At 35.6% G+C, this 11829-nt stretch overlaps 2 protein-coding genes across 7 annotated transcripts in view; one reads left to right on the top strand and one right to left on the bottom strand.

Moving 5' to 3' along the window:
• The window catches only part of LOC118348028 (cell number regulator 8-like), a 1798-nt gene extending 428 nt beyond the window's left edge, over positions 1 to 1370 (bottom strand). The window contains exons 1-2 of the mRNA XM_035688753.1: positions 839 to 1370; positions 5 to 214 (exon numbers count right to left, since the gene is read on the bottom strand). Of these exons, the coding sequence (XP_035544646.1) occupies positions 5 to 214; positions 839 to 1163 (535 nt within the window). The 5' untranslated portion in view covers positions 1164 to 1370. The remainder of the gene's footprint in view (positions 1 to 4; positions 215 to 838) is intronic.
• Positions 1371 to 3824: 2454 nt separating this feature from the next.
• On the top strand, positions 3825 to 8543 carry LOC109011231 (phosphatidylinositol N-acetylglucosaminyltransferase subunit C-like). Of its 6 annotated transcripts, none has more exons than XM_035688223.1 (5): positions 3825 to 4060; positions 4162 to 4303; positions 4400 to 4547; positions 6394 to 6506; positions 7201 to 8368. In XM_035688223.1, exon 5 carries the CDS (start codon positions 7324 to 7326, stop codon positions 8233 to 8235), a length of 912 nt encoding a protein of 303 aa, XP_035544116.1. In that variant the 5' UTR covers positions 3825 to 4060; positions 4162 to 4303; positions 4400 to 4547; positions 6394 to 6506; positions 7201 to 7323; the 3' UTR covers positions 8236 to 8368. The 6 variants fall into 6 exon arrangements, with proteins under 6 accessions (XP_035544116.1, XP_035544112.1, XP_035544113.1 ...); XM_035688219.1 differs by having other exon boundaries at positions 4400 to 4527; positions 5880 to 6506; XM_035688220.1 differs by having other exon boundaries at positions 4400 to 4527.
• Positions 8544 to 11829: the final 3286 nt, after the last annotated feature.

Here is an 11829-nt window from a genome sequence, read left to right on the forward strand (position 1 = left end):
CAAAAACTTGCCTCTAAGTTGAACATCCGGCGAATGGCAGTACGGCTTGTGTATGAAAACCATGGTGCGAGGAAGTTTCCACCAAAAATGGAATTTCCAATCAAATATAGGCCAGAGTAACTCAAGCAATGATTTCCAAAAGTCCCAGGACTAGATCCAAGCCTCTCCACATTGCCACCATACAGCACACAAGGAGCCACACTTCCAAGAAGACCTGGTCAGATGTCGTGACATTTAGAACAAAAACTGAAAATATGGAGCACAAGTGGTACTTGAAAAACACAATATGCAAAGAAACGTCCTGATCCAGAAGTGTTGCATTCCAAAAGCATCAAAAAATTAATTGAAACCCGGTCCTCTATTCAATTAGTTTAAATGGGTTCAAGATTGTCCTGCAACAATCAAACTCACCTTATGCACGAGTTATATCTTAACCACAAATTCTAACAACCAGTGTAGCTTCAATTAATGTATAATTAACAAGATTGCAAACTTTTTCATTCATCACCATTTGTGAATTCATGGGCAAATTCATCAAGAAATATTCAACTCTTCACGTAATTCTTTTCAAAATAATAAAAACAAAAAATGCTATTACACTTATTTGCAGGTGTGGAGTCAAAGATCTCCATGTTTGCTTAGAGAACTTTTGTCATTCTCATCTACTATATCAAATGTTTAAAGGTATCGGTCAAGCACCAAAACGCAACAAAAAAGAAAATCCCAAATCCAATGCAAAATTAAAAACAGAACAAAAAGCCAGCTGATTGCACAGAATGACCCAAATCTCGATGGTAAGCTAATAAAAAAATCGACTTTTAAATAACAAATGACTTACAAACTTCAAGATCACTGCTACAGAACTCGTCGTTGCGACCTAAACAAGCAAAGATGCTCGAGTTCCACTGGGTCCGGCCCATGGGCTCGCCCACCACGCTCCCGTGTCCCAACGGCAACCCGTTCGCGGTCCAGCCGTGACCACCGAAATTTCCGGGTACCGGAGCCGGAGCTTTCGCCGCGGGCGAGACTGTGACCTTTTCGTCCTTAGCGTCAATTGGCTTGCTGGCTTTCTTTGCATCATCTTCTACTCCTTCGACGACTTGCTTGCTCAAGAGAGGGCTCGATTCCTCGTAATTAACATTGTTGTTGTTGTTGTCCGCCATTGGATCTGGCACCCGAACCGACTCACGCAGAGAGAGGAGAGAGCGAGAGAGAGAGAGAGAGGAAAGAATCGAAAACTGGAAAAGGTAAAAATAGCGAAGAAGTCAGAGGTCGCTCCCTCCCGTGTAGTTGTAGGGTCCGCAGCCAAACCGCGTCCAACACGCTCTCTCTCTCTCTCTCTCTCTCTCGTATTTGATGTTAAGGAAAATGTTGAACAAATCCGTGATTTTGTCCCTCAACTTATATTCGTATATTTTATTTTATTTTTAATTTTTTTTCTTAAAATTTAAGAAATGATTGTTACGGCAGGTTTGGGGGTGGGATGAGATATAAAATTATTTTATCATTACATATTTTTTAAATCTTCATACAAAATATAATAAACAATTTAATTTTTTTCAAATCTCAAAACAATAATAATATTAAAATACAATATTTTAAACTCTTAAACAAAATACAAAATTCTCATCTCACCCCTCAAACATGCTCTAGTGACTAGAATGAGATTTCCTCACGAGTCTAAAGGTTTCTAGCGAGGTCGAAAAGTATCATTCACTATCGCAAGCTAGTTTGTCAATGGCAAGAGGTGGATAGCAATTCTCAGCAGATAAGTTAGAACTTAAACAAAAAGAAAGTTGGCAAAATTCAGAGGAAGATGGCAGATGCATTAGCAAATGTATGGAACAAATTATCATTAGCAAAGGAAGAAAAAGATGAAGTCGTAATTATTGAAATACACTGAACTCACTATGGAAAGAGGTAAATTATGTCTAGTGGGTAAACTAATAGTAGATTAAAAGATAAGCAGAGAGACTTTTAAAAACACCATGTCCAAAGTTTGGAAATTCTATGATGATATGAAAATTATTGAAGTATGAGAGAACCTCTATATATTTGAATTCCTATCAGAAGTTGAACTAAGCAAGAAATGAGAGGGATAACCTTGGATGTTTGATATGAATTTAATTTGTTTAAAGAGGTTTGAGGGATTCACCCCTCCTACTGAACTCCAGTTTACTCACACCAATCTATGGGTCCAATTAATTAATCTACCGTTAGGATGCATGAACAAAGAGGTAGGAAACATAATTGGATCCACTATAGGCACTGTACTTCAGGTGGATGCAGATTACAATGAAGATTGCTGGGAAAAATGGTTAAGGATTGTAATTGAAATAGACCTGATGAAACCATTAGTAAGATGGAAAGTAGTGGAATTACTAGGTCAAAAAAGGTTTGTACAATTTAAATATGAAAGGTTACCAAGATTCTGTTTTAATTGTGGGATTATTATGCATGGTTCAAGTGGTTGTGCTGCCAAATACAACAACTCTGATTTAATTGGAGATATAGGTGCCACTCAGCTTGGATCATGGCTAAGAGCAATAATTTCTGGCCCTAGTTCAATTAGTTCAGGAACTGAACTAATTCTAGTTATGAAAGCAGTTTTGGAAAACTGATATCAAGTATACCTTGGTATGGGTTAAAAGGGCGACAAAATTTGGGAAAGCTGAAGATAAAAGAAAAAGCAGGAGGAAAGGGGATGAGGAAGGTGTTACAAGATTCATCTGCAACACTTACCGGAGATTTTAGCAGCAGCATTTACCTCACCAAAAAATAGAATTTTAACAGTCGATTCAGTGGATCAATCTACTGGGTGTAAAGCAGTCGATTTGGTCCTTCACCGAAAAAAACCAGTGCATCAATTACCGACAGTTGAGCAAAAATCCATCCACCTCACCGACAGTCGAGCATAGACAGAACTCCACATACATGCTGGTTTGTATTCTCTTCTCATTTCACTGATTATTTATTTTCATATCTAAAACCACTATTTTTGGTCAATGCGAGATTTGACCTCATATACATATAGTATCAAATATGTTCGCTTTTATTTTATATCATTGCGGATATTATTCTCTTAAATCTGTCCATCTTTATCTATATTTAAAAATATTAGAAAAAAAATGAAGCTAAAATAAACCTTTTGTTCAATCTCATCACATAATGCAATGTTTTTTGACAACCAAAAGAAGATTCCCTCCTTTTTTAAGGCTCCGTTTAACACAGAACAATGAGTAGTTTGGATCCTAAATAATTTTATTTAAATATTCCAAAATCAAGAGCAAACAACTAGCAAACATACAACCTGGTTGGATTTTGACAAGTGCATGCATGAACCAAGTTCTGATAAGATTCCATTGAACATCAATCTTTCAGGAAAATGGTGAGCATTTTCAGGACGAGAAGAAGACGTGGCGGCAACAGGACGGCGATTGGAGGGCAATGCACCCACGAGGATTCTGACTCGCTCGATTGATTTCATTCAGCCACTTTTATCTATATTTTTTTAATTAATATTATGTCTGGTAGCATGCCACGTCACGCGATCATTTATAATGGTAATGTGCAAGCAGCATAATAGTACCGTCCAAAATATTTTCACTCTCTCGATTCTCAGGATTCATTCGTTTATTTTTAGGGATGAAATAAAATTAAAATTAAAAAATTAAATAAAATATTATTAAAATATATTTTTTAATATTATTTTTATTTTAAAATTTAAAAAAATTAAATTTTTTATGTTATTTTATATTAAAAATTAAAAAAATTATAATAATTAGGTAATATGAGATAAATATTTTCTAAAAACAAACAAATTCTCCCCAAATCGTTTCTCTCCCGCGGAATTTCCCCTCCATTTCTCCCTCGTTTCTTTCTTCCTTTCTGCTAGGTTTCTTTCATATCTCATGTCCAATTAAAATCACTTTCTTTCGTCTCCGAGTGTCTGTAGCATAAAGTCCCTCGTTCCTTTCTTCCGTTCGTCTCCTAGCTTTCTTCCTTTCGTCTCCTAAGGCTTCTGCAGCTTAAAATATGTCCATTCTCGCCGCGGTTTCAGGTACTATCAATCTCGACTATGTTCTCAGAGCTTTCTACGTTTTATTTCAAATCGAATTCCTTGGTTTTGTGATTGATTTCTTTTTCTTTTGGTTTCTTGAGAAAAAGAAACCCTGGAATTTTGATTCTTCTTGCATACATCGGAACCCTCCCTTCACCAAAGTAGTCGGAAACTTCAACTTCCTTGACTACCTCCGCTTCACAACCATCACTGGCGTCTCTGTCACCGTCGGCTACCTCTCCGGTCTCTCTCTCTCTCTCTCTCTCTCTCTCTCTATCGATTCAAATTGATAGCTTGTGCACGAAATGGAATTAATTTTGTTAATTTTTTGCTAACTAGGGATTAAGCCGGGGATTAGGGGACCGTCGATGGTGACCGGAGGTTTGATTGGGCTGATGGGAGGGTTCATGTACGCGTACCAGAATTCGGCGGGTCGAATTATGGGATTCTTCCCCAACGACGACGAGGTAGCTCATTACAATAAATGGTGATGATTTCCTGAGAATATTTTTTACCTAATTTCTTCGTGCTTTGGAAGAATCTAAGAAAAAATCCCCCTCTTTACAGATAGTATTTCCCCTAATGTTTCTCCCAAAACCATACATTTTGATGATGTTAATAATCAGAATGTTGAACATGTTGTTTTCATATCTATTTGTGCTCTAGTCGCGGTGTTGTTATGGAGTTTCTTCTTTGGGTGATGAATCTGATATTGCTCGGATTTGATGATCTTTGCTGATGTGTTTTCTGGATTCTCTAGGTTTCTAGGAAACTGCACAGTATAGTTCTAAAAGTCCATAATTTACCACCCCTGGATTACCTTTATTTTATCGTAGCTTACTAAATTGTTAAGAAGCCTAACCTGTAGTTACCCTAGAATTTTGGAGATTCTAGATTCCCGATGTGTGTTTATTCCTTGCAATTAGAAGAGTGCTATGAGGCTGTAGTTTTTCCCCCTTTCCATTCTTTCTTCTTTTCTCACTGCAGAGAGGTCTAATGCTAGGGTAGTAAGAAATTGTTATATTTTTATAGTAGATGTTTTGTTTCATGGATTTTGAATTGGATAAAAGATTTACAGCAGATATTGTTTAACTTGATGGAATACAAACATTGCATGGTAACATATTGCTCAACAGTGTTTATGGAGTTATTCTTGGGACGATTGGTTCTAAACCGGTAATGCACCAAATGCATATACCTGGAGACATTAGGAACAAATATTGTATTTACTTATAATGTGTTATTGTTGAAATGATAAGCAAGAACCCATGTAATTATCAAGTGTTCTTGTAGCTTCGAGTGTATTTGATGATTCTGTTGGTTCAATGATCAGTAGACCCTTTTAGCAATATCATCTGGTTTGTACAAGAATGTTATAAATTTTGTGAATATTTAGGCATTCCAATTTACATATTTTTGGTTGATTATCGTGGGTTGTGCTGGATTTGGATTTCTGCTTTGAGAGATTTATAATACTGTGTTTCTTTTGTCTTGGTTGCGATTTTTCGGGTTTTTGTTATGGTGGGTGTATGAGTTTGTTTATGGGCAGATATGTTCCTGTTTGTCTTGTTTTTGGTGTGAATTTGATATTTGAACTTCCTTTATGTCATCTTTGAGCTGTGTTAGATGAGACAACTGCTTGCAATTCATTTACATATTACCTATTCATGTGCTTCTACTTGAAAACTCTGGATCTGTAACTTTTATGGTCATCTCCACATTGGAGACAGAAAAATTGCTCCCTCTCTCTCAGTATTACTCAATTTCACTTTCAATTATATCATATATTTCTAATTTAAACTAAAATCTACTTAAGCAGTGCCAGAGGAAAGAACCTCTTCTTCTCTACTGATGTGGAGAAACATGTTGCAGAGGCTGATATGTTCTCTGTTTCGGTTAACGTCCCTACCAAAACCCAGGGCCTCGGAGCTTAGATTCTGAAGGTCGTATGTTTTGCTTGAATTGGTGCAATTAGATGAAATAATTTGATTATTAATTAGGATATGAACTGTAGAATTGTAAAATGTGATAAAAATAAATTAGGTAAAAAAATAATAAAAATATTAAATTAATAATATTTTATTATTATTTTGGCTAATAGATGGATAATCCAATATGGGAATTAGTTTTGAGTGGAATAGCCAAATGCAAACTCATGTCATATTATGCAAATTTTACATTTGCATTTGCATAATTCAATGCTAATGCTTAGAACCCTAGATCCTCTTTCAAGCTCCAAGCTTTGCCGAAAATCAAAGTTAATCAAACAGAAAAAAGAAAGAGCATGACGATCGGTTACAAATCCCCCCATTTCTAACTCTTCTCCTCGGCAGTAACATTCAGCAAAAAAGGACACTCTAATTCCAGCCAAACTCGCCCAGCCGGCAACAGCTCCTCCGCAGCTCGCCACGCACCCAACGGTCCAGCCACCGTCCACCACTCCACTGTAAGCACATTCTCTCTCTCTCTCTCTCTCTCTCTCTCTCTCTCTCTCTCTGTGTCTCTCTGTTTACAGTACAGCCACATCTTCCCGTCTGCCGCCCTCCATCTACAAGGTGAAATTCATCTGGTCCACTGAAATTATTTGGATTTTTTTTATGAATAATGAACACTGTTGTTTGATTTTGAGATTGATCTTTGATTTTAATTGTGATTGGATTTAGAATTTGGGATGAATTTCGATTTTGTGATTAATTTTGGTTTTGATGCGTTCGTTTGTGCAAATGCAACCCTTGTAGATGAATTTTTCTTAGATAAAATATGTTTCAATGAGAATCAAAATGGGGCGTACTAATTTGGCTGTGGCAACAGAGATGGGCATGCGCTCATGCTCGTTATAAAGGATTTCATTCTAGAGATTATGGTTTCACTGGTTCCAACCATGTCATTTTGAATCTTTTCTTTCACAAAAATGTCTTCATGTACGCTTATTTTGCAAGCAATGCTTCTGGGAAGAATTGAAATACAAGAAGCCAAGCTGCTGATTTAAGTGAAGAAGTGTCTCTTTTATTTTTCAGTTATGCATTGAATTCATTTATTAAGTATCACCTTTACACACACAAATATATATGATTTGTATCCCAAAAGGGTAGACCTTCTGTGAGAGCAGCAACATATATAATTATGTACTTCTTCTGTAGGTCTGCTGCATATTGCAAGATCGCAGTCTGTGAGAACAGGATTTATGTAACCTAGAATGATATATTCTTGCTGACAAAATTGAGCTCAAGGAAATAGGTTTGCAATTGAACGAGTAGATAGAAATGGATAACGGCATTGCTGAAAACTCATCTCCAACTCGATCCAAATGGAGAAAAGTAGCATATGGAGGGATGCAGCCTGGTTTTGATGACAATCACACTGATGAATCTTTTCTTGAAGATATAGTCATGAATGCCAATGTTGTGAAACGGGACATGCTAAAAGTGATGCAAGACTCGGTTTCCATCTCTGAATATCTATGCATTGTTGCCCTTGTGGGCTTGGTTTGGACCTACACTCTAAGATCAACTCTTGATGAAACTTCCCTTTTGTATCTTGATGTCAGTCTTCTTGGATCAGGTTTTCTACTTCTCCTTTTAACCGAAGAAATGCTTTCACTCAATCTTCTCTTGCATTATTTACTTAACGTTTTCTTTTTCACAACTGGATTATACGTTTTGGCTCCCATCTACCAAACTCTAACAAGATCCATTAGCTCAGATTCCATCTGGGCAGTAACTGTTCCACTCCTCATACTTCATCTATTCCTTCACGACTACTCAGGATCAACTGTTAGGGCTCCTGGGGCTCTGAATAATCCAACATTGACCAGTTGCATTTCTTTAAATGCCTCGATAGTGGCCTCGGTTTTCATTGCTTCTCGCCTTCCGTCAAGTATACATGTTTTTGCAATCATGCTATTCTCCTTACAAGTATTTCTTTTTGCTCCACTGATCACTTACTGTATCAAAAAGTACTCCTTCCGCTTGCATCTTTGCTTTGCTTTCAGTTTGATGGCCGTGACCTTGGCTTTTGTTTATACACTCCACCGGCTACTTTTTGTGCTACTGTTGGGTTTATTGGTTTTTGTGACTCTGGTATGTCCTTATTGGCTTATACGACTTCAAGAATACAAGTTTGAGATCAATGGCCCTTGGGATGAGGCTAAGCTTTGTTTTGCCGTGACAGATTAAGATCACCAGTGTCAACCTTTGTATGTCTGATGGGGACTTTTTGGAGGTTGGTTAATTCGAAATTGGATTGTTTGTATAATTTCTCTTGTTTCTTCTGTCCAGTTAAAGATCTTATTCCACTTTTTACACCATATTGATGTGGCGCCATCTATTATTGAATCGGCATTAGTTTTCTATTGCAGGATCTGTTTTATTCTGAAGGATGAAGTAAGCCCACTCAAATTGGATTAAAAATCCTGAAATTTCAAACATAAATCTAAAACTAAAAAGGGGGATGGGTGGGCAGAATAGATAAAATGCATATCTGCTTCACCAAATCAAAGCAACTCTTCCATAAATCTTAAAGATTACTCTAATAATAATGGTCATCCAAAGCAGAAGACACTTATTACATGTACTTATCATACAAAAGAAGTCTAAACCTAGTAATACTTGTAAATAACTAGAAACAGGTTATTTAAAAAAAAAAAAAAAAAAAACTAGAAACATGGGTGTTTGCTTGACCGAGGATCGTTGTGTATCGAGTGACATCTCAAGCAAACTTTTTGGACTAGTCATGCTCGTCCAAATTTTGAGCGGTGTGTCCAGCGAAGATTTGACTAAATCCATAGTGCGAAGATTTGGCTAAATTCATAGTGGAAGTCTTGTATCTATGTTCACTCATGCGAAAATCAAGCGAACTCTTGGTCAGTGGGATTTCTCTTTATGCGATTTTCTTTGACATTAGACCCTTCCTACCAACTTTTTGGATAAATTATCTTTGCATTGTTTTCATGTTTGTCTAGGCGTTAAGGGTGATCACTAGCTAGAAGAGTCGTTTTTAGGCTAGCCTTTGTTTTAAATTCTTTGAGAATTTGACTTCAAATTCAGACTTTTGTTTTGTTGGCACGACCCTATACCAGTAATTTCTGAATTGACTTGAGATAGTTATAATTTCTGAACTATTTTCTAGATTTGTTGTTTCTGATTTCTAATTGAGTATAAAAATAAGTCCGAGTCAGAATTCAAGATGTTGCTCTGATCCATTTTTCTGCTAACTTTTATTCTACACAACCACCACCACCACTAATCTACACTAACAACTGCACAGTATGCCTCTCAGGCAGGCTCCATTTTTCATATCACCTTGAGTGGTTTGCCTGCAAATTTTGACTGATCAAAGATAGATCTAGTAGCTGAGTGCATCAGCCGGCCGCCCTATCCATCATTCCAAAATTGGGATTGATCGCATTATAGTTGTTAGCATATAAGATGCATGCGTTTTATATTATGAATTGATCAGCTTGTGGGACCTCTTTCTTGTATATGTGGAATACATTTGAGGTACTTATATAAATGCAAGTCACTTAGATATATAAATGAACACAAGATCAATTAAACCAGCTGACCAAAATATATGGTCAGTACGTTTAAAGCTCTCAACCCTTAAGCTTACACACACATGACACACAAACAAACGATATATATGCGTAATCCAATATCTCCATTCATGAAAGGTAAATTACCTTTTAAACGGGGCCCTTCACCTATACATGCATCTTCAGCAAGATTATGACTCTTTGTTTTTCATTTGTCATGTTTTCATTCATTTAATTTCATTCTATTAGAGGGAATGAAATTGTGGGTATGTTCTGGGAATGGGCAAAAATTCTGGGAATGAAACATGTTCATGTGAATGGATAGTTTCTGGGAAAATTGTGGAATTTGAGGGAATGGATTAATCTGATAGAAAATGGAAAGAGTGACTTAATTAACTATTTACTTCAAACGTTAACTATTTACGTATTTGAATTGAAAATCGTTGGAGAAACACATATTTGAGACGACACAATCTCACCACAAAAACCCATTTGGGCTGATTTATTGGATAGCCGCATAATTTGAGACTAGGCTCGGTTTTGTTACACAAAACATCTCATCTCATAATTATAATTTTTTTAAATTCCTACAAAAAATATAATAAACCATTTAACTTTTTTAAATTTTAAACTAAAAATATTATTAAAAAATTATATTATAACAATATTTTATTTAACTTTTAATAAAATATCTGATCTGATTTGATCTGCATAACGAATCGTAACCTAAAATTTATGTGGGAAAATATAGTATTCTCGGCGTTTTTGTCACGCTGCCGCTATTGTCAGTGGCAAAATTTTGGTCATGGATATTAAAAACTTATTTGCGGCAGAAAAATTATTCATTGAGAAAAGCGTTGCAATAGTATACATACACATTGCGCCGACATTAATTAGACTAGGCTTGGTTTGGATTAACAATTCATTTTAATTCATCTTATTACTATTTATTACTATTCATTAATTTTAACTCATAAATTTTACTATTATTCATAACTCATATTCGAATTCAAATGTGAAACGAGGCCTAAAAAATGGCGATTATATACACTGTCGGTAAAAGAGGCAGGCTTTTGGGGCGTTCATTACGACATTTGCGGCGAATCAATTTTGCCGTAATAGTTTTTTTCCAACTCAATGCATTATTAGTTTTGTTGCTTTTTCCTGGCACTTAAATCGTATATTTGCGCCAATTCATGAGCGCCGCAAATAATATGTTTTTATGACAATTATTTAGGCTTCGTTTGGATCATCAACTACTCTCAACTCATCTCAACTCATCATTACAACTTTTTCAAATCCCAACACAAAATATAATAAACAATTCAACTTTTTCAAATATCAAAATAATAATAATATTAAAAAATAATATTCTAACAATATTTTATCATCTCAACTCACTTTAACATCCAAACTCACCCTAGAGTAGTTGGTAAAAAGTATTTGTAAGGCAACTTCGGCGTCCAACATGCGTCAGAGTAGAAACCGGCCGGAAAATATAATTCCAGCAATTTTGAGCACTTCTTGCTTCGGGTAGGTTTGGGATACAAGATAAAAAATAAAATTTTCATATCATCTCATTTTATCATTATATTTTTTTTAATTTTTATATAAAATATAATAAACAATTCAAAAATTTAAAATTCTAATACATATTTTTTAAATTTCAAAACAATAATAATATTAAAATATAATATTTTAAACTTTCAAATAAAATATAAAATCTCATCTCACCTCCAAACATGCTCTTAAATCTACCACTGGAAAATGGTCTTTTTCTTGTAGTGAGAATTTTTTATATGACATGATTATTTGTTTGGAAATCTAAACAACCCCATGCATATGCATGAACCACACACTTGGCTCAATTTTTGGCCATATATGATCCAATATCCACTTGTACTAACATTAATAATGGTGCACTTTCCAAATCACAAAAATATTATGAATGGTCAGACGTTGATCCAAGCTAGGTGAAAAATATTTCCATATCATTATTAAATTAGAGAGAGATGGAATCTGAATCTTTGATTGAACTCTGATGATCATGATCTCACTCAAAACCTTAGGAGCGATGCGATGAAAATGAGAAAGTGTAATTCTATTCAAAGGCAGTGACCACGTACGTACACTTGAATTCCTACGATCCCTGGCCTCACAAAAAGTGATACCTTAAGTACGTACCTCACATGAGAAGGATATGATGGGGACATCATATATCCCTTTAATATGGGGA

This window comes from Juglans regia, chromosome 3 (genome assembly GCF_001411555.2).
Source record: "Juglans regia cultivar Chandler chromosome 3, Walnut 2.0, whole genome shotgun sequence".
Classification (NCBI taxonomy): domain Eukaryota; kingdom Viridiplantae; phylum Streptophyta; class Magnoliopsida; order Fagales; family Juglandaceae; genus Juglans; species Juglans regia.